Raw genomic sequence first — 24,032 nt, forward strand, 5'->3', positions numbered from 1 at the left:
TATTTTACAACGTTCATTTTAATTATACAACTTTTATTAATTCTCATTGTATAACTGTGATAATTTTTTTCGATTTTTTACAATCATTCAGGATCGTATAATTTCTCATTGATTTCATCGCTCAATTATTATTTTTTTACAAAGTTCCTCGTCATCACACGATAGTATCACTAATACACCATTTTTTCTCCATTTTTTTTTTAATGAAATCAAGTTGAATAAAACCAAACGAAAGAGCTTAACGATTATTAATTGATCGACGACGATTAATGATCGATTAGTAAATGAAAATGCCGATTAATGAATACGAAAAGTGTATGGTTTGTAACAATAGAAAATAGTAAAAATTCATATGGTAATTAAAAAAAAAAAATACTCAAAAACAAAATTGTTAAGAATTAGAATTATTGCTTCGTCGTTAGTCTAACGGTGGTTATCGATCGTGGTATCAAGATTGGATCGAAATTCAGCGGGTGACGCGAACGGTTTCTCTTCGTCATCTCCTTACCTTAATTACAATAATGAAAAGTAATCAAAGAATATTCCTTTATTTTTATTTCCACTTTTTTTTGTTCATTTAAGAGCTAACAATTGATACAAAAATCGACTCGTTGACGATACGATTAGAAAGGCTATCCGGATTACTCGACGGGGATTAATAATTGTAATAATGTCGACCAGGCTTTTCTCGTTAAATTTGTTTTCATGGAAAAAGCAGCAAGGATGAATGACAGATGCATTTATAATTTTCTTAAAAGAAAACAAAACCAAAAGTACAGTGGTCTAATGGGGGATAAGAATTGTCATGGTGAAACAAAATATAAAATTTAAGACAAAAAATATAAACAAATTATAATACAAATGAAATTTAACAAAACGATGCAAGCAATTAAATAAAAGTAAAATTTCATTGCAAAGACCAACCATTAATGCTTTAGGTGTTAAGGGTTCAACGTTTAGCGTAAGTCGTGTGCGGAAATCGTTGATTATGGATGGTTAACCGTGTGTATGGAACGCCTATGCGCGTTCACCGCACGGGCTGTTTGAGCTCCCATAAGCGTCCAGACCACCCAAAAGATTAATAAAAGAGTCAGTTTAACGAGTACCAGGAGCCAATGCAACTGAATAATTAATATAAAAAGGAAATCTTAACAGAAATTTAACAGCGAATCACGAATTTGGAAAAAAAAATTAGGAGATTGACCGTTAATTATTAGGTGGCTAAAATCAACAACTATGGGACTTAGATGGTAGAGGAATAGGAAGAAATGGTGAATAGTTCGAATGACAAAACCAAATTGAGACGTAACAGTTGAAAAACCTACCTGAAATGTTTGTATCGTTCCGTTCACGAATAGATTTGAAAGAGGACGAGTATGAAAGCACGTTTCGTTACGATAATGACGGTACGCCGTGATAACCGATAATGGGAACGAGGGAACAACCTCAAGATGATGATGCTTTTACAGGGCTAAAAAGAGGAAACGAGAAAAGGGTCGTCTTGGTTGGCAGGTGTTTAAACATCATTCCCAATTTTATTCACATCGTTATCTTCAACCTTGTCCTCCGTCGCCGTAGTCTTCCTTCGACCTTGTGTTCCATATCTTCCGCCTCAGTTACATCTATGTTCACAACTGTACTTCTCACCGCGGTTAAACAATCTCATTCCCATAATCAGAATCGCTTCCAATAGAGCTTCATCTTTATTCGTAAGCACGTAATATTAATTTCATTGAAAAACCATGTTATCTTCGCAATCGTCGTTCACATGCTCTTCCAGCACTTGAATCTTTGCCCACCGTTCCTCAGGGTCGTGCAGCTTCTCAAGCCTCCTCCTTCATCTACATCTTAATCCCAATATCTCTGATATCGATTATGTTTCTTACGTTATCCTACCTATTCTAGCCGCGTGATCATTGTACGCCTGGAGTTCTCGACGGTTCGTCTACCAAACACTGCCGTCATCCACGTCAGCATGGCGATCCCCAGCTTTGCCCGCCGTCAGCGTAGTTCTGCCGCCGTCATTCCTGCTCCCGTTGCCGCAACGCCGTGTATATACTTCTGGTGGGTTCCGCACGTGTGTATATATATCCGTTTGTGTTTAGGTGTACGTGTGAGATCGAGCCAGAGAGCCAACTGCCGGTGGAGCGGACTCTAGCTAAAGAGGCACGCGATGTCGCGATGTTGTTGCTGCAAGAGTATTATCTGCTCCACGTTCCGTCTCCACATCCTGAAACAGACACCATTGCCACGATCAGGGCACGTTTCTGACGCGGCGACAACGTATTCACGATTTAGAGGCTCCCCCAAACCAACGTGAACTTCGCGGCGCGGATCAGCAGTTGTTTTATACGGGGTTGCTTATGGGCAGCCCTACCTGATCCGCGTCGGATCCGCTGCCGCCGCGAATATTCGCGTTGGTCTGTGGGAGCCTTTATATACATTATTATCGATAGGCAGAGCAGTAGTGAGGGGCCTAACGCGCATGCCCAAAATAGTAAATTAGGTGGGAGCTTTGTATGATCACAAGGGAACACCGCAAACTGCACTCATCACCGATTGGAACGCAACTTTGTGGGTTTATAGAGTGACTCAAGACAAAAACAACGATATGTTTCATTCGGGCCCAGTCGCCCATTAAGGGTGTGAAAACTAACCTCAAAGTTGAATAGGCACTCCCACTTTTTAGCGTGTAACTCCTAAAGTACAGGAGGCAGAAAAAAATGTTTGGAACAAAAGTTGAATGGTGCAATAAGTGCTACAAACTTCCATTAACAAAATTTTGAAATGAATTTTAAAAAAATAAATACCTGACGAAAAAAACTTTTTCCAAAATTTTGTTAATGGAAGTTTGCAGCGCTTATTGCACTATTAAACTTTTGTCTGAAACATTTTTTTCTGTCTCTTGTACTTTAGGGGTTATACGCGAAAAAGTGGGAGTGCCTATTTGACTTTGAGGTTAGTTTTCACACCCTTAAAGGGCGATTGGGCGCGAATGAAACATATCTTTGTGCTTGTTTTGAGTCACTCTATAAACCCATAAAGTTCCAATCGGTGAGTGTGGGTTCGCTGTGTTCCCTAGTAAGCGCGCTTGCATAGGTGTACTGAACAATAGTGCGGTCTCCAATGAGCGCATGCCCAAATGGATGATGGAAAAGTGGGTGGGAGCATGGCATAATGAAACCTAAATGAAATTGTATAGGTGTACTGAACAATAGTGAAGTGTCCGATGAGCATGCTCGATCAGAAAATGGGGTATTTCGAAGGGCAGCTACTGGGGGCAACACAATGTCTATATTCGAGGTTTGGAATGCGATCTAGTTTCGAGGTACTACGACTGAATGACTGGCAATTGAAAAACTCACATAGACTTGTTCCTTTCCTACTTTCTCTTATTAACTCTATCTACAAATCTCACTATTGCTCGATATAAATAAAATGATTTAGAATTTCGACCGTAAAGAATTTCTAAAACTTAAAAGTAAATGTTATCGGCGCATCGGTTCGGTCTTTTTTTTTTAAATAGACCGAACCGGTGCGCCGATAACATTTACTTTTAAGTTTTAAAAATTGCTCGATATACTTATACTCGAACCCGGCTGGAGTCTTTTTTGCGCCCTACGCGAACTTGCCAAGTTGCACCCTTCATTTATAATACATTTATTTTAGCTTTTTGACGACCTTACTCTGAATTTGAATTCGTAGCTTATGACATTTATAGTACAACTTGTAATATTTCATTATAACTTTACTTTAAAAAATGCCAACAATGAAAGGACCATTTTGCGCCCCTTGTCAACTTTGTACACCCTAGGCAGCTGCCTAATTTTGCTTATAGGGACGAGCCAGGCCTGCCTATACTCTTGTATTATAACATGTACCTATGCAACAATGAGAACTGACTTAAGGAATATTTTCTACGACTTGTCGCTACTATATTCGGGCTAAAATTGAAATGGTAGTGTAATATGAATAAAAGAAAGGTTTTCACTAAACGTTTTTAGCTAGTGAATTCAAATTGCAAACTATAGTGATAGAATCAATCCAGCTAATGTACCGGGTGCTACTGTATAATTAATTCGATATTGTTGAATAGGGATATTGGTTTGTTATGTATAAATATTAAAATGTACCGGTATTTTTGCGACACTGTTTTCTTTTTTTTAATTAAATATCATAAAATAGAAGATCTTTTCTTGTTGTGACCGAAAGTGGAAGCGTTTTATTTGATAGCGCAGTAAATAAATTAAAATTATAAAAGTGAAAGAAATATAAGGTTTGTAGTCTATAAAAATAATTACTCTTAATAGTAAAATATGTATGAACGTGTTCATCTACATGCTTCTCAACTGGCAGCGCCCTCTACTTCCAGGAAATTATACAGCGCGCTCCAAACGTCGGAAACCGAAACTTCAATTGCGTGTGTCTTGAAATCGAAGACTTTGGTTGTCAATTGGTAAAGAACTTTTCGATTCGTTTTTGCACGAGGAATTTGCTTGCGTCGACTTGTCTCACAACTTTGAAACAACGTGTACAACGATCATTATTCCACATTACTACTTTTCTTTTCTTTCTTTCGTATCAGCAACTAAATATTCCTATTGGCACTATAGACATTTACGATCAAATTTAACACTTTACTTAGATTTCGTGTACTTCGATTTTAAGTCTTTGTATAAGTAATAAATGAATGAATATTAAAATTCGGAAAATGTTGGAAAAGTCATTTTAATGTAAAATTAAATTCTGAAACTACATATATTTATAGACACTACATTTCTGCCCACGTTTTGCATAACGAATATTTCCAAAGATACAATAAACACAATGGCACAAAATGCTCTTTTCGTATTGAGATTTCTTGTGCTATCTCATCCAAAAGATTAAATTACGACAGAAAAAATTCTAAAACAATTTCGAAGACATTACACTTCAAAAATTTTAAATTACTTTGCGAACAATTTATTCGTTTAAAAGCCAATGTTTCAATAACCACCGTTGTCACTTAATTAGAGGGGGTTCCACGGGATATAAAAGCTTGTATTTAGGATTCCACCAAGAAGAAAGGTTCGGGAAACATTTATAATTTTATGAAATACTTTATTCATGATACTCGCTAGGGGCGTAGAAATATGCTCCATGAAAATATGTTTTATATAAAAAAAATTCATAACACCTTTGCCTTAACGTCTAATTACAGCACCACACTTTTAACTCGTCTGTTTACATGCAAACATGTTCTCAGAACAGTAAAAATTCGCGCCATTTCACAATTAACAATTCTGTGAAAACGTAAAACATGTGTTGTCTCGGGAGTCGCTCATTGAGGTGATGCATACTTTAAAAACACCCTATAGAATTTTAGAAAAATATGTCAAGTCAACTATCTGATAGTTACACGAAAGAAGATTAAGAGTTACTGTACAATCGATCTTTAATTCAAGGACTATGCACTTGAGTGTGGCGCAATACATCCTGCAGGACTGCTCTTTACAAAATATAAATGATTACGGATCGTAAGGCTAATCGAGTAGTATCTATATTACAGGTAGAAATGTGAAAAGATGCAAAATGTGTCTGTAGAGAGTCCAGGGATAATTGATACACTGGGGGGGAGGGACACAAATTTCTAACAATTCCAAAACTATTCACCTTCGTTGAATTTCTTAATTCACGTTGCAATCGGCCTCCTCGCATCGTCAACATCTTTTTCAACACGCTACGTTTGGAACGCAAAGACAATTTAGTCACAATCTATCACTGACGGTTCAGAAACTCAACGGTAAGAGCTACACGGTCACACTCGCTTCTACCACAGAACCGACGAAGTTCCAAGCAATGCTCCAATAGCCAAGCGAACAAGGTGAAAGTACTGAGAACGTTGCGCTACGGTAAATACTGTAAAATGACGGATACAGAATTACAGAAACATCACAGAACGGGGCGTGGAACTGGAGATCCCTGCGCAAAAGTGAGGACAGAGATGAGCGGCACACGCAATGAGAACGTGAAGAGACCAGTCCCAAGATGAAAGACAAGATGAGATAAACAAAAATTAAAATGCTTTATTCGTCTTACAAGAACGGTTATTTTTATTATCATCAATGAACAAAAATTAATAGATTTGTTTGTTTAAATATGCACGTTATATATCTTCCTTATCACAAAAATATAGCTTAATTCGAAGGTGTCCGAGGCTTCTCGCAAAGCGATCCTCCGCATTGGTACAACCAACGACCGCACGCTCGTACGCATTCGGTCGTTTTAATTTTTTTCTTTTTTTTTTTCCTTTTTCACAGGCGATCATAGAAGGGCGTATCAACTATCCCCGGCCTCTTGTCATCGATGCGTGTAATATACGCGTGTAAGAGAATTACTAACCAAACTCGAGCCGGCAGAAGAAGCAGACGTGGCAGCAGGGGTAGGCACCGTCAATATTGGATGATATTGTCTACGACCGCGAACCCGCATGCCCCGAGACCAGCGCGGGACATCAGCCGTACCAGTTCTCTCGCATGCGACGCAGCAACTTCCAGCGGCGGTCGTCGTGGCAAGTTACTCGATTCTGAAATCAATGGCGGCGTAAAGTTAGGTTTCCATGGCTCTCGCAATGGATGCTCTTTGGGACTTGCAAAAGTGCGTCGCATTCTCAGGGGAAAGTATCTCAATGCTTTGTCTTTTATCAGTTGCTAACTCTCTTGCTACGGAGGGTCTATTTATATAGGGTGACTCAGTGCTTCGTGATATTTTGGAATGTTATGGGGAACGTTAATGAGCATTTTTTTTCTTAGTGCCATTTTGTTATGTGATATCTTTTAATAAAGTAATGAGCGTTTGAAAATTATTATTTATTATTATTATTAAGCGTCTTTACTGCACAACAGGTATATATGAGCAAGCAAGAGAAAAGAGAGGAGAAAAAGACAGTGGCAAATGCGAGGTTCAGTCTGAAGATTGTTTTCCAACCTAACCTAAATTAGGTTCATGAGTGTCTAACGATAGGCAGCAGTGGCTTATTTGTTGCTTAGATTGTATGGGTGTACTAAAGCAATAGTGAGAATTTTTGGAGGAATTAAAGAAAGGGCGTGGGAAAGGAAGGTTTCCATTATACGTCTTTATGCTATAGTCTGATTTTCGAGAGTTGAGACCTGAGGCGGGTCCCTCGGACGGAGCGTGGTTAAGGAGGAACCAATGGTACGCTACAGATTGCGTCCAACCCAGACCTAACCTAGACCTTTTTTTTTTACGTGGAGAAATCCCTAACGGATACCCCTAACCCTCGGGGGAGGGTCGGGGGTTATGTGGGGCTTGCACCCACTAAAACTCCACGGTGGTCGTCCTCGGATGCGGAGTAGCGCGCCTGAGGAGGAGGACTTGATGCGGGAGCAAGCTAGCGATTCGTCCGCTTGCCCCCCCCCCCCCCCCCTCACGCGCATGATGTTGATGCATACTCCGCACAGATTCCCCGAGGACTCGGGGACTTCCCTGGGGACCTAACACAGACCTAACCTAGACCCGCCTCAGGTTTCAACTCTCGAAAATCAGACTATAGCTATCTAATAGTGAAACCTCGACACTAGATCGCTCGCTAAACCCCGAATCTAGTCCTCGCTACCCACAGAGTTTATATCATGGAGTAGAGAAGGTTGATGCCTTCATCCACTTTTCCATTTTCTGTTTGGATATAGGTATGAAAAACCTCACTATTGTTTTGGTTTTATTATTTATAATTATTGAATTTAGGGTAAAAAAAAAATCGATTTTGGGTACCTCCCATCCATCGTTCTGTCGAGTTGAACTGTTCCCCTACTTGTTTACATGGCTAATAGTTTGTGTATTCGGTATGTGTAGTGAGTAGTGATAGGCTCGAACACCCTGCGAGTATTTTTGTTTGAATGAGCAGTGATGATTATAAGAACTATTATTGTTACCACTTCAAGAGATGGGAGGGAATATGGAAAAAAAAACAAAGGTCAGGTATATAAATCCAAGAAGAGATATAGATTGGGGAATGTGATAAAGGAGGGGAATTTCTCAAAAAAATAACGCGGAATGACAATACAAAATTGTATAGCAAGAAAGCCGAGTCTAGGGCGGAGAAAGGCCGTAGTGCCAATGACAGAAGAAATTACAAGGAAATGGAAGGAGGAATGAAAAGTAGCGCTGAAGAAGGAAACAGGCATAGTTAAAAATGCATTAGGTAGCATAGAAATCAGCAAAAACATAATGACTAATGTGGCTCCAAAAGAGTTAATATTCTAATCCAGGTCTCTCCAAGGTCACTCCCACGGGACCTTGGGGTTCTCCCACTCTCGTCCGCGTTGTCAGGGATACCGCGCGACGCTAACCGCGGAGACGCTAGCCCTGCTAGCCCGTCATGGCAACCTTCGTAGCGCCGCGCGGTCTCCTTGACAACGGAAGGCACGCTGCGCCAGAGGAAGATTGGAAGGGGAAGCAGGCGCGTGAGGGGCCCCTATGCTGGAGAGCCCTGTTCTAATCTAATTCGAAACGAAGTAATATAGAATTATTAGGGGGGCCCTCCGGTCAAGACGTACGAAAAATGGGTGATCTTCATGCGTGTTTTACAAGAACAGGTTACAACATACCCCAAAAGATGTTTTTGGCTTTCATTAATACACTCGTACATATAAAAAAAAATGTTTGTTTCATGTTTTCGGTTTTGATGAATTTTCTAGGTGATGCTTTCTTTAGCGCTGCCTACAAAAAGATACCTAAACGGTAACCACGAAATTTACTCACAGGATCGTCCGAAATCAAAAACCGAAGAAATTTCTTAAAATTTATATCAATGGTTATCATGTTCTCCTCTGCCGCGGTAAAAATCACCATAACAACGACGATTGGTGCACATTTGAACGAACTCGTGCAAAGAATCAGGTAATTTTACGCATTATTGTGCGGGTAAAAAAAGACCTGTGTTTCAGAAAATTATGTTAGAGGACGATGTGATAGCGAGTACAGTTACGAATCAAATGCCTGAAGGTTTTTTTGAATCGGTTCATTAGATCTTTTGAAATCGTGGTTACCGCTTAGGCATCTCTTTTTGGCAGCGCTGCACTAAGCAGCGCCACCTAGAAAATGAATTAGGACCGAAAATATGAAACAAAAATTTTCGTTTGTGGCCTGACGAGTGTGTTAATGAAAGCCAAAAACATTTTTTAGGATACGTTATAACCTCTTCTTGTAGAAAATTCATAGAAACCCCCTTAATGTACGGAGCAATAGCAAGATCTCCAATGCAAATGCTCCAACAGAAGGTGCATAAATGGGTGAAGCCAGGCGATCTAGTATCGAGGCATTACTATTAAATGACTGGTGACTAAAGACTACCCATAGAATCCTTCTCTTTCCCACCCCATGTTCTGCTCATCTAGAAACTTCACTATTACCCTGTGTACGTATATGTGTCTCCACCACCACTGACGTATTTCTCCTTTATCTTAATTAGTTTAGGGTTCAAATCTAAGTGCACAACCTGTACACTAGATAAATATAAAAAGAAACCTCTTACCAAGTATGGCGGAGTTGAGTCTCGCACAAACGGTTTCCCTTTGCTGAGGGTCCAGCTGCCAACCAACGGGCGAGTTCCATGGATTTGCATACGCAAGAAGACTGAACGCGTCCTGGAGCATCTTTTTATTGCTTTCATTTTTCCCATGCTGCTGTCGCAAGTGTATCGACTGAGAGTAGAGCTGTCTGCCGAATTCCAACATCTTCTCGATCGCTTGTTTGTCACCGCCGCATAGCTGTTTCTTAATACCCTTATTCGATGTGTTCTCCGGGTTGCAGCTGCCGTTTTGCTGCTGCTGAGTTTGGTTAGTGCTGTCGATCTCTGAGAACAAGTCATATTCCCGTTTTTAAAAAAAACCACTCCGAAGCTATGTTTGAATCCTCACGGAGAATTTATGAAAATTCGCAGATAATCGACGTTATTTATTCAGAAATTCATATTAAAACTTTGCTTGATAAAAGAAAGATGTGGAAGAACGAAGACAGCCTGGCGAATTTGAATAAATATTTTTATCAAAGTATGCTTCGTAAAATGAAGGAATTTTGTTTATAAATTTATAAAATTCTATTAAGAACAAGGTAATGCGAACGGTAGAGAGTAACTATAACTTCTACAAAAGAATAACTTTGAAGATGAAGCGATCTAATATATTTAAATGGAATTGTAGGTACACCAAACAATGAGGTTTGTTGGTGAAGGTAAAAGGAGGGGTTGGAAAACAAAACTAAGTCTCCGATCTCGAGCCATCGAACAGTAATCGTTTGACGCTGGATGGTCTGCGAACCTCGAATCTAAAGGTCCGTTTTCACGTGACGGTAAAAGTCACGATTTACTGTCACGAGAAATCGGACATAGAAGTCCCCAGGAGCTTTTCTGTTCGAGCATGTGCAACTTTAGACCCCACTATTGGTATGCCTTCAGAACATGGACATAGGAATATAGGGTCGGACTAATAGTTGCGATTTTAGGCGAAGGGAGTGAAGCAGCTTTGGAGAGCAGGGAAAAGGATCACGTGCTACTCTGGTGCCGCATTGGTGATTGGGTCTGTCTTCCACCCTGGTTCCAATTGGTTCTGATTCACTCTTACTCAATGAAAATAAGATTGCGCTTGCGCGATCACAACCAATCGCCAATGCGGCACCAGAGTACATACCACGTGACCATAGTTCCCCGCTCCTCGGAAGCTGCTTCACCCCCTCAACCATTGCTACGTCCCTAAATTCCCTATGCCCATGATGCTTCAGAAACAGCGAGACAGTATCTTACCCATGTCGACGTCCTCCCCATTCTGACATTTGTAGCCATTGGTATTCAGATCGCCGTTCTGGTATCCATTATTACTTCTCACGCCGTTCACAATATTCTCCTCCATGTCAACGTCCTCCTCGATCTGCCCGTTAACGAACTGCTGCTCTGTGGAACCATTGAGCGTGTTGGTGATGTTCATCTCCTCGACGTTGCCATTTGCCGAGGACTTGGTGTACGCCTTTGTGGACTGTATAACGCTGGTTTGATTGAGATTCGAATTCTGACAGACCTCGGAGTCACTGCCATTCACCATTTCAACGAACTGCCGACACTTGAGGGCGAACAGAAGGTTCGGGTCCCGCTCCAGCAGGCCTGGGTATAGTCGACTTGTTAAATCTATAGCCTCGCCCATTCTGCCCGCTAGTACCAGCTTTAAAATTCCTGAAACAGAAACAATTGATAACTCGCCTTTGCTCTCGGCTCTGGTCTTGTTAATATGTACAGGGTGGCCCCTGTAATTATCACAACCTCAATGCCGCTGAAATGATGGCAATCACAGAAATATTTGTTAAATTGTTCTCCTACAGCTTTTGCGGCTGAAATGTGCGAAGCTATAACAGTAAAATAGCGACAAACCGATGACCGACAGTAATAAGAATCTCCATTTTCTACAGTTGATGGTTTACTTAGGTTATGAACGAAGACTATGCGCAAACGGTTTTAAGAAGAAACTTACTCTGTCTATTTTTTATGGAATTAAAATCTTCCTCGAATACCTGACCGGTACTTTTGGCAAACGCCTCGGCAGTGGCACAATAACCATGATGGACCAAATACGTCGACACCATTCTGGAAAAATATGGAAAAGAATTTTGAAACATTGAAGTGATATTGAAGTTTTATTTTCTAAAAAATAGTTTGGACTTAAGCGATCATTTCAGAATACTGAAACCACATGATGTCAGATTAAATTCTGCAAATGCTAATTTAAATTTGAGTCAGGTTTAAATTTTTGCACGTGCTAAAATGAAATTGAACGAAGTTACAATTTGTAAATACTAACATGAAATTTAATTTATACCGAATAAAAGAAAGGATATGGTACATGAAAGATAAATCAAAAGTTTCCCAGGAAGTAAAATCGTTGTTCTAATTTATTAAGTAGTGTATCAATTACGTAAAATGTGAAAGTTAGCATTTAATATGATTTTTAATTCTTCTGATTTATCAACTTGTACTTCAACATTTTCTGTGTGCAAAAAAAAAATGCTTCAGTAACATTTTCCTCTACCCACGCATTCTTTGTCTGAAATGCTGAATGGTTTTAAAATAACCATCATTATAAATATAAAACGCGACTGACGTGGGCATATTTTTAATATTAGAATTTCGATAAAATAACAAACCCCGTACTACCTATTTGAAAAAAATATATCGATACAATGTATATTAGCATGTATAGAGGCGTCTAGATATAAATAAATGAAATACCTCTAATAGTTTTTAAGGTATGAAAATATTTTCTGACAATTTTTAAGGATTCACTGTATCAAAAATTTCATTTTAAGTGCATTTTTTGGATTCGTACTGTATTGAAAATTTCAGTTCCAGTAATTTAAATCTAGACAAATTTGATTAAGAAATGTATGCAAATAAATGAAAACGTTAAGATGTAAATTTTTCTAAAACCAAAATTATTCAAAAATCATTTTTCTGTGATTCGTTGTATATGTTCCTATTAATAACAAAGGGCCCTAGAGAACATTTTTATATCTCCCAAAATATCACATAATATTACATTTCCCCTTCTGAAATGTCTCGCCCTTTACATGTATTACATGTAATACGTGTACTTAAGAAGAACGTAATTGTTAATCTGGGTTGTACCTACGTATTGAACCAAGATATTTTTAATGCGCATATATTATGCAAAAGGAACTAGTCTTCTGCAAGGTCATCTCACATCCCACCGACACAGTTAAAAATGCAAGACTTCATTCATTTTTTTTCTCATTCTTCCGTTTTACCGTTGCTCTACGACTTTGGAATTTATGAAAATTTTCGATCATATATCGTATCCACTTCAGACGATACTGAGACCTTCATAAACGACTGGACAGATATGTATATGCTGCGTATACTCGCAAAAGTACTGTCAACTGCAGTATTAATAATTTCGATCATAAAAAAAGGTATTAAAATTTTTGTAATTCCTAAGATCTTGGTATTGTGATTTTTTAATTACCAGAAGGATCTTGAATTATTTCCACCTGAATGGTATGAACTTTCAATTTGAAAATAAAAATATGGTTCATTATTTTATTAATTCTTTTAATTTAACACTTGACTCTAAGATATCCTGTTAATATGAATGTGAAATAATATTTAATGAAATTCCAATCAAGAAATTAATAAAATCAACATAAAAGATTAAATTATCTCAGTTCTACTACTCATTCAATTACACAAGAACAAAGAGAAACATATAAATTAATTATCCCAACCAATTGAACCCAACCCAGACCATTTCTTTTTAATTATAATCAATCCAAAACACTCTGACACGAAGAATAATCGTTTATTAAGTAACTAGCTTTACTACTTGGCTTCGCCCGAAATTTAGATTCTGATTTTATAATTTTTTTTTTTTTTTTTTAATAAAAACAGTCACATTCATCTGGATTACCTAGGCATAATGAGCTGGGAGACATATCGTGACCCCAGAGTTTACCGTTGAAAAGCTTTTACGCGACAAACAAACGCACAAACACTTTCTGCTTTATAGATATACAGATTATGAAGATATCACATTTATAATTCAGAAATTACATGAAAATTTAATAATTTCCTTCGTTTTATGTTCCAAGTACCTACCCAACCCTGGATTACCAAATGGAATATTTTTCTTACAATTACCTACACCAATTATTTTAATGGAGTTTTTTTGCTACGCCTCAATCTATCTTAAAACCGTTTCTAAAATTAGAGATACTTGGATAGTGTCTCATCATCTCTCCTCTGAATCCTATTTCCTTTACCACTTTCTAAACGAACTATTATTTCAACTCTTGTTACTATCACTGAAACAGCCCATTGCAAGATAGTTATTTTACCTGATAACATTGTTTGGATAATCAGGAGTTCCGATAACACGATGTTTGGATAATCGAATGTTCAGTAAAACGATTCTTCGTGATCATATTACTGACATTTTACTGCAATTAAACGCACGTCAGCAAAAATGACGTTTTCACGCTGAATCGCATGAAATTTAAAATATTTTTTTCTTCTTACTATGATTACGAATGAAAACGACGTATATAATTATATAATAAACGCGTTTGAAATTATCGAAACCACTGAAAATATCCGTTACAAATCCTTGAGAGTATATTTCGTCACGCAGTCGAACACCTATGTACAGGGTGTTAAAAAAGTGATGGTCACTGCTTTCAGTGGTGAATCTACACTTCTGGATATTTGTAAAAAAAAACTTGTTGCAAAATTGTTTATCACATTGAAAATTAATGTTAATTTTTTTTACATCAACATTATTTTAATCGTTGAGGGGAGAAGAAGTTTAAAAGGAACCACGAACGCGCCATATGGGGTGCGTTTTAAGTTTTAGATGTTAACAATTTTAGGATTCTACACTGAGTTTAAAAAAATTTCGGAATTTTAGATGGAATAATATCATTTTTGTTTAAATTGAACTTACTTGTGAAGAACTGCTTGCCACTGGCCCTGCCCGTGATCTGGCGTGGGGTAGTTTATAATTTGCAATCTTGTTCTGACTCTGAGTTCGTTAAGCATGTCGTCAATGTCAAAAACGAATGGTTCCTGCCCGAAATTTGCGTCTACCACTTCTCCTGGAGTTTGGAGACCCACTGTTGGATATAAATTTGGCTGTAACAGAAAACACAACGTATATTAGTTAAATGTTTTCTCCTTTAGAGTTCAGACACACTATAAGAGAGAATTCAAGAAGCTGCATTCGTGATAACTTCCCCCAATAATTTACTTAAAATTACAGACATTTACTTATGAAATGAGTTGCAATTAAATCTCTAAAAAAAGTGTCTCATATTTCAATTATTAGATCTATCCTGATGAACGAAGATTTTCTTCATATATTTCTTGATAAGTAATAAATGAAAAATGGATTACTACACACAAAAGATGTATATTCATGGATTTTTTATGCGTATGTGTATAAATAAATTTAATGCTAAACTTTAGGATTCACGGTGATATTACAGTGTTGTCCCGTTAAAAGAAGGAATCCCCCGTTTCGTTAAGAGAACATTTCCATCCCCACTACAGACTAATTGTAAGAGCGAGCGAGAGGGCACGCGACAGCGACAAGTCATAAGCCTCATTCGAGATAGCGATGGCATCGTATAACCGAATAGCATACTGTTTCGGTAAGGGAACACGTTGTCCCTCAAGTGGCGTTCTCACTGCAGGACACCACTGTACTGATCTGATACGCAATGTCTCCCCAGTCCACAGAGTATAGATTATAGATTTTTCTTAACTGCCATTATACTATTTTTTAACAAAACTTTTAAAGATAGAGACTAACGATAAGTCCAGATTCGAGCCACTTCCTAATTATAATTTAAAGCAGTTAAACTACCCTTTAATACCAATACGTTTTCTTTTTCATTCATTCACAATAACTAATAGAACGTAAAAAAAAACTTTAAATAAACCTTTATCACGGGAAAATCGAGTAAATGTCTTCCGGAGTTAAAAGTTTATTTACAATCGGAAGCTACGATGGGGCAAGCTGATTGTGGATCGAAAAAGAGTACAAACAAATCCAAGAATATTAACCATTAATGCTAAACTACATACAATTTTCATAAAAATGGAGAATCAATATTTTAATATGTAGAGGAGGAAGGTATAGAATTTTAAGCCCGTTTTTGTCCAAATCTGAAATAGAAATTTAAAGTGATCATTTAAATAGGAACCAACGATTTCGGAGGGTGGCATTTATACTATCTCTGTTTGCCATTAAGAATCACTGGAATATAAAAAGGACACAATGAGATACAAGCCACACGTTTATATTAACTTTTTTTCCTCTTTTTGTGCCGCTTGTCCACCGCTGAAGTGAATCCCAATTGTTATGAAACACCCTCCTGTAGTACATGGACTAACTATACAGGCTGTCCCAAAATTACGGGACGTAAATCCTGATGCAAAAAGTCCTTTACCGTTTTGAGATCCGAGGCTTCGTTCTCGAGATATTAACAGTTGAATCTCAGCGGTCCAAGTTCCGGGTCGCACGGTTTAAAGCTGAAACAGCTGAGCGCGGAGCAGTGGCCGCTCGCGCGCGCAAGCAGGAGGCACGTGTAGATACAGACCCACACGGAACCTGTATTTACACGCGCCACTTGCGCGCGCGTGCGAGCGTACACTACCGCGCGCTCAGCTGACTCGGCTTTAAACTGCGCGGTCCGGAACTTGGACCGCTGAGATTCAACTGTTAATATCTCGAGAACGAAGCCTCGGATCTCAAAACGGTAAAGGACTTTTCGGTGTCTTTTTGCATCAGGATATTGCATGTTCAGGGAAATTCCGCAATTTTGGGACACCCTTATACAAAATTTTTGGAAAACGATCTGAACCCAGTGTACACCTTTCATAAACATATAAATAGAGATCAAAGAGTTGTCAACTTAACTTGGGAAGACCAAATCATTCCACGATCTCCAGACTATAAACTAAACTTGCAAGAAAGCTGCAAAGCTACCTCGCTTCTTGAAAATGAAGAAACTCGTCTTAGGATATAACGCAAAAGACTACGACCCCAAAACTTTTCCATAGCAGTGTATACCCCCGAGAACAATGGGGAGGTCTATACGCACCGGAAGATCGGTGAAGGCGATACCAAGATGGTGGCCGTTCTTCGTGTAGAAGGCAGTGTTATCGACGAGATTCACACCACAGCCGATTACATCGCCCGTGGTAAACGTTGGCCCATAAGGTTGCCCTGTTCCCGACGAGCAAAAACTGTGCCCGTCGTCGCCGTGGTAGCCGTACGAGTGTTTGTCCCAGCCTGGCAGCCTGTTCACGTTTACACCGTGGGCGGACAAACCGATTCCCATGTAACCGTCTCTGCCTTTACTGACGATCTTCACCTCGAAGTAGTAGAGGCCACAGGCGGCTGGTATCGAGTGTGTTGTACGTACGCTCGCGGCATCCTTGTGGGTTTTTCCATAGCCTGGAACAGGTGTTCTATTATTTATCAGATTGTCATGGTAATTGCACATTGCGGTGGGATATGGAATGTTTTTTTTTTAATACTTCAGGTACCACTTTTTTTACTCAATTTAAATTCATTGTGGAAATAAAATGGCGTAGAGAAGAAGCTCAAGCTATGGAGTGTTTGGAGGAATTTAAGTTTTCTGGAGCTGAAGATTGTAATGTGTTTTGGTTGGTTTCTCAAGTCTGGCACTCGGTGTGTTAAACGTTGGACTCTCTCCTTATTTCGAAACAGAGAATTATCTTGCACTATGTGGAAAGGTACTGAGAGATAATAAAGACGACGAGTTTAAAAAATTTTAATAACTAAAAGTTGAATAGATCAATGCCTGACTGATCCACGTGACAAATATTTACTGAATAATTATTATCTGGGGGTTTGATAATTATATTCAATTGTATTGTTAGATTAAAATGTAGATGATACTGATTTCAATAACAAACTGCGTAACAATTTACTATAAGGTGTTGTGAACTGCTGTTTTTTTTTGTGTACTTTTAGGAACATCGACTGTTGATAATTACTATAGTTGGAAAACAACCAATTAGTCGCTCAAGGTCACTTCCCCAATTATGAATTAACCTCTTAAGACCCACCTCCGTAATATTACGTTCGATAGAGTCGTAACTGTATGATTAATGGGCACACTCTGAAGAACAACTAACTTTTATGACATCTAGTTTTTGAAATTCTATTATTATTGCATTGGTTTATTAGAATTTTCATTTTTTTTACCATGTACGAACGTAATATTACGTAGCTGGATTTAACACGTATAATTTCTTATTATACATACAAAAGTAAAAGCTTTTTTCGAAAAACGGAGTTTCATCCCAGTTTATAAACATTTGTATAATGAAATAAAAATATTAAAAAGGTGGTATTTTTTTAACGTTTTCCTAAAATTCAGTGAGTCGTTAAGGGGTGAGACCAGGATAATATCTGTCTTTTTATTCAAAGACACTCGCAATTTCACTCGAAGAAATGGGATATTGGATGGAGTAACGAATTGGTGTGGTGGGGGTAGCCTGCTGCAGTGGCCTTGAGCGGCCAGTTGGAGTGCATTCCGACTATAAGCAAAGATTTACCACAAAAAAAAAATGGTAAAACTTCAGTTTTCATTTTTCGAAATGCTAGATAGGACATTTTAAATTTAGAAGGGCGGAGTTATTAGCAGATAATTGACTTGCATGTTAATTCCAGCTTCTCATGAGAATAGAACAATTTTGAGCAGGCTTAAAATTTTGTATCAGTTTGTTCGTCCATAGTTTCTATCTAACGTTTGTTAAAAATTGTAATGATAACGTATTTTAATGATTTTCATTTATTAGCAGGGAAATTTGTTTATGCATTCGTTTTGGCCACTAATCATGTTTAAGACACAACGCTCTCCTCGCAATCCTAAATGTTATCATTATCACTGTTTGTCTGTGGGTAATCTTGAGAATAATGCTCCGTCCGATAGTTACAGTAATAATTATAACACTTCTAAATAATGTTTATCTTGTAACACAGGGATAATATGTTTTAATTTATGTTATTATAATGTTAGGAATTTATATTTTAAACACTTCGGAAAGTTTAACAGAATGTTATGTATACCTGGACAAGAATATTATATGCTTCATTTTTTTGTTTCGTGAATTTTCAATGAATGTACTGTACTAGTGTCCGCATAAATAATTAAATAAATTAATAGATTTGTATTTGCTATTGAGAACAGAATGAACACTTAAGTAACTAATTTAAACATTTATGTGGTATATATTCTTGGCTAAATAATTAATAATTATATAAATAAACATTTCATAAATATAAATATTATTTTTCATTTAGCTCTTGATGAAATGTTGCGTAATTATTGAATCTTAGAGTCTGAAGAAGTAGTTTATGTTTCTCCAAATTTATTTCATAAATTTAATTTTCGATGAAACGTCAACAATTGCTGGATATTATAAAAAAATATATATAAAATTGTGCCAATTATCGAACGATATGAAATATGTACGAAATAAATTTTAATTAATTATGAGGCATGGTCAACACTTAATATACGACAAACATTTAGAATAATTTATTATATCAGCATTTGTATAAGTAACAGTTCACTATAGTATATCATTTTGAAACGCAGTGGGTGATGTCAGGCATAGATAATGGGGTATCAAAGAGACCCATTAATAATTTCTTCATGTATAATTAAATGTGAAATAGTCAAACCTAGGTTACTAGGTCGACAAACTGCATCGCTGCATTGCAAGTGCATCCATGAGTAACAATTGGATTGCAGCGAACAGTCGCTTTTGTTTTTGAATTCCTGCTGAAAATGTTCCTCAGCACACTAAATTTTGTAACTTCTTCCGGGGCTGAAGCAATCGGGAAAATAAAGCCTATAGACTTTCCAATTTGTATTTATAAATTAAATGACCTTGAAAATCAATTCAGAATAAATTTAAAGTAATATTACTTAAATTTTCGACATTTCTCGCATTTTTTGTTTTCTGACAAGTGTGGACAACAAAATTTAATCTTTTTAAAATTTAATTTAAATTTTATTTTTTATGGTAATAATAAACTAAGATAGAAATAAATAAATTAAATAAATCAGACTCTTTCTAGATCTCTACGAAGCACTTAGGGGTTTATAACTTGCAAAGTAAAAGACGTGTGGAATTTCAAATATTTCAACTTCTCTTGAAAAATTAGAAAATTCTAGGACATTTTAATTAAGGAGGGCAGAACTATTTAATGTGTTATGATTCGTGTAGAAACTGAGAGAGCAGATAAGAAGATAGGATATGTCTAGAAATTGTAGTGTTTATAACATTCTGTACAAGAAAAATGAGGAAAACTGCAAGATCCAACGAACCACCAACATATCAGACTTCAACCAACAGTATCTACCAAAGTTTGCAACCACTAATTTTGTGAAGAATCTAGAAAAGTTAATTCTTTACTTGCATAATGTAGAATTTAGTAAAATTCATTGCAGGAGTATTTAAATTTTATTCTAACGAATTTTATGTTACATTTTAATCGCAAGTATTTAAATAATTTTCTTCCAGATTGTATATTCTAAAATAATTTTACTAACAATGTGTAACATGTGTAGAAAATTCTGTATCTCTAGTATTTATGCAGAAGATTTATTTTATATTATTTTAATAGACTACATTTGTTTACTCACTTACATTTAGTTTCTAAATAAAAAATATATATAAAAACAAATTATGCTAAACGATTTATTAAAAATGTAGTAAAAAATAAATTAAAATGCACAAAACACTAAAAAATAATTATTTTCTTGCACTTCAATTTTAATGATGTTAAAATGGTGTTTGACCACTTTAAATAAAATCGTGGGGCACGATATTTCAAAACAGGATATGAATCACTTTAATACTTCACCTTCTGGTTGCACATGGTGCCCCACGATTTTATTTAAAGTGATCAAACACCATTTTAACATCATTAAAATTGAAGTACAAGAAAAGAATTATTTTTTAGTTTTTCCTGCATTTTAATTTATTTTTACTACATTTTTAATAAATCGTTTAACATAAAATTTTTTTTTATATATTTTTTATTTTCTGATTTTTAGTGTTTGTGGATTTAAATTTCGCAGTTCAGACTTCTTTACAAATATATTTTATTGCTGTATACAGTTTAACAGTTTGCTTAAACGTTATAGTGCTACAGTCACTAAAAAGTAATTCTTTTCTTGTACTACAATTTCGATGGTGATATACTAAGAACGCCTGCAAAGTTTTAGTTTTACTATCTTGATGCGACTAGCGTCCCGAACGCAGCGGTTTTTTGTCGTTTTCGTAAAAAATGCGAGTGGCTCATTTTAAGTCATTTGGATCTGTGGTTATGGGTTATATTTATTGATGACTGGGTAATTTTTTCACCCCCACGGGTTAATTTTTTTTTTTTAATATTGTATTGTCATTCAAACTACGCACGCCTGCAAAGTTTCAAGACAATTGGATAGTTGGAAGTGGGTTAAATTTGAGTTGCCAACATACAAACGAACAAACATACAAACAAACAGAGGATCGAAGCTGAATAAAATCGTTTAAAAATGAAATGTTTATCCAATTGACTTTACAAGAATTTTGTACTATTTTGCGAAAATTTACTCAATTGCACTAAATAAAAAAAATATATATATATATATTTATTTATTAATTTATAATATCAGTTCATAAATAATTATTGGAGTATTAATTGTAGTAAAAGAGACTTGAATTAATCATACTCGCATTAATCATACAGAATATTAGTTTATTAAATACATAGTCTGATTCTTTTTTAATATTCCCAACATACCCTACTATCGCATTTATCAACAGACGAAAATAAGAATGTAAGTTAACACGAAATTTTACGCTTCTTGAATATACTACTGCTTGTAGATTTGACTGCATAAAAGAGGATGGGTAATTTGACAGAAATGGTGTGAATTAATTAATAATGGAACTATGTAACAAATTAATTACCACCCTATACCTACTAAAGCAATTTTGAAATAACAAAACTGCTGAAACTATCCCAAAAAGTGTGCTGCCCAATGTGAAAAAGTTCCCACTGCAATAAACATTTCACCCCTGCGCTGAAACGCAAAGCCTTGTATCGTCAATTTTGGTATGTTAATATAACGAAATAATTAATAACAAATATAGTTCAATTTCATTAATTTTATTCCTTCAAATTAGACACTTGCTGAAATAATTTACAAAGAAATTAACAATTTATGCTCTCTTGTAATATTTCATGGTCACTTCGGTAAACAATTAATAATAATAATTATAATTACAGCATCTAACTCATTTCACTAAAATAGAACTGCTATCGCGTATTATCATTAAAGCAATTAATTCTGAAACATTAATCAAGAGATATACAGTATAATATAACACATTACATCTGTTGAAAAAAAAATATATATTCAACCTAGTCACCATGATGTGCTCTCGAAATATGAAACACCATACTTGGTATTTAAGTGGCAGAAATGATACTTTCTGTAAGAATAACGAAGAAGTACAATTACCGATATCGTAACTTACGTTGAATTATCGAGTCTAGAGGAATTTATACTCCGAACGTATCAATCTAAAATTTCTACACTTCAAAACTCACAGTCTACAAACCGCGGGTGGCTGGGAGGGAGAGGGAGGGGGGGTGGAGGGGGGGGGGGTGAGAAGAAACGGAGGCGGAATGGAGAGCGAGAAAGAGGAGCAGATAGACGGAGAGAGAGAAAAGTAACTGTTCAAACATCGCAGCTGTCATTGTCATTGCGCCTTCTCTACGCAGATTCATTTTTTTTCCCACGAATTAAATAAAAACTCGCCACAAGACCCCTGCGCGCCCTAGAGGCGCCTGAATCGACGGGAAATGTCGTCGAATATTGTTGGGACGAGATCGGGAATACAAGGAACCGAGAGAAAGTCGAATAGAGACCATGACCGATCAGCTGATTCCTTTGTTTAGGTCGCTGACACACGCGAAACGGAGCCCTGCCATTTTCAATCGATATTACAGCTCCGTCAACGATTCGTCCGTATCGAGCAACGATCGAATTCCATTGGCTGGGATCGTTCCTCGATCCTCTCGTCGGAGGAGCTCGAGAAATCTTAGCAGAGGGGCCGTGCATGAGGGAACGGAGCAGCCGAGGGATGATCCAGAGTGCGTACAAACGTACCTTTGTAGTGAACACGAAGATTGTTTTGGGAGAGGCCGATGTAATTGTACTTGTCCTTGGGACTCCACGACCTTGGCAGCGGCGTTTCCTCTTCGTTGACCATCGGGTAGAGCATCTTGAGCGGATCGACGGGTTGACTTTGCCCGGGATTCGTCTGAGAAGCCTCCATAACACTCCGTTCCTCGCTGGTGGCGGCCATCTTTCTCCTCGGCAGCCCCACTACTTTTGCCCGTGGACTGTGCTTGACTGACTGCGCAACGGTCCTGCGCAACTCGGCTTTACCTCCTGTTCATGAAACACGTATTATCCAGATAATGGCCTACCTCATAAAAATTATATCTTGGTATTTACATTGCCACCTAGCGTTTAATACAACACAGTCCCGAATGTAACAAGCAGTAACAAGTCAGGCTGAAGTACAATGTAACGGGTGTTCCTCGTAACAATCATCGCGATCCTTCGACTATAAATTGTTATCGCGGCTCGCGGAGAACATCGCATTGACAGATGTGCTTTTATACTCAATGGGCAAATAATTGCAGTGATGAAAATTGCTTGAAATTGCTGTTTCGGGAAAAACATTGGTCACCTTGACTTTTTTTTAACCTGTTAACTGCAGGCACATTTTTCTGGCTGGGTACTGGTAAATAATAAATGAAGAGGTTACTCGTTTTGCTAATAGCAGGTGTAAATATGTTTAATGCTATTTCTGATACAAACACAATGATGAAACTAATAAATACAAAACGATTCACTGACAAATAAATCACCACTTTACTAAAAAAAATAGTGTTTTATTAAACAGATGAATGTTTATTTTATAAGCAGCCCCGCATTTACCATGAAGCGCATTAGGCCCAAGCTGAGACCGCATTTTGAAACCTTACTTCTCACAGACAACAATATGAAAAAGAGCCTAGTTATAGTTACAAAATAAAATACTTCTTTTTAAATATTAAATTCATAATATAAAAACTAGAGGCAGCTGAAATTTTTGTGATATCAACCCTGCATAATGGTGTTGCGCCTAGGGCCTGCAAAAGTATAAATGCGGCCCTGTTTAGAAGTAACATTTTCAATTGGCGAGTTCTGAAGTGCCATCTGTTAGGATTACAGGAAACTGTAAACTTTGGGAAAATAAAAACCTATACCTAAATGACGAGTTAACTCGTCTTGTCCAATGAAATGGCATTTTCAAATGACGAGTTAACTCGTCTTCGTCAGTTAAAGGATTAAATGGAATCCTACCTTTTAAAATAGAAAAACAA

At 37.0% G+C, this 24,032-nt stretch overlaps 1 protein-coding gene across 3 annotated transcripts; it reads right to left on the reverse strand.

Annotated features, from left to right (window-relative positions):
* On the reverse strand, window positions 1-23,019 carry Ranbpm (Ran-binding protein M). Of its 3 annotated transcripts, none has more exons than XR_013087323.1 (8): window positions 22,765-23,019; window positions 16,660-17,015; window positions 14,499-14,686; window positions 11,517-11,629; window positions 10,799-11,221; window positions 9,533-9,853; window positions 6,382-6,565; window positions 1-2,230 (listed from the first exon to the last, which is right to left on the reverse strand). XR_013087323.1 is itself a non-coding variant. In XM_076828634.1 (7 exons), the coding sequence occupies exons 1-7, from the start codon at window positions 22,961-22,963 to the stop codon at window positions 6,432-6,434; spliced, it is 1,734 nt and encodes a 577-aa protein (XP_076684749.1). In that variant the 5' UTR covers window positions 22,964-23,019; the 3' UTR covers window positions 6,046-6,431. The 3 variants fall into 3 exon arrangements, 1 of the variants encoding a protein (XP_076684749.1); XR_013087324.1 differs by lacking the exon at window positions 1-2,230 and adding an exon at window positions 5,080-5,961; XM_076828634.1 differs by lacking the exon at window positions 1-2,230 and having other exon boundaries at window positions 6,046-6,565.
* Between the last annotated feature and the right edge of the window lie 1,013 nt (window positions 23,020-24,032).

The sequence above is a fragment of the Andrena cerasifolii genome, chromosome 15, assembly GCF_050908995.1.
Source record: "Andrena cerasifolii isolate SP2316 chromosome 15, iyAndCera1_principal, whole genome shotgun sequence".
NCBI lineage: Eukaryota > Metazoa > Arthropoda > Insecta > Hymenoptera > Andrenidae > Andrena > Andrena cerasifolii.

Excerpts from the sequence above, each read along its gene's own strand:
- Ranbpm (XM_076828634.1), bottom strand. The coding sequence starts at position 22,963 with ATGGCCGCCACCAGCGAGGAACGGAGTGTTATGGAGGCTTCTCAGACG. Across the intron at positions 9,854-10,798 it reads TGGGGAGGACGTCGACATGG|AGATCGACAGCACTAACCAA; the intron begins GTAAGATACTGT and ends ACTTGTTCTCAG. Across the intron at positions 6,566-9,532 it reads ACTCAACTCCGCCATACTTG|AATCGAGTAACTTGCCACGA; the intron begins GTAAGAGGTTTC and ends CATTGATTTCAG.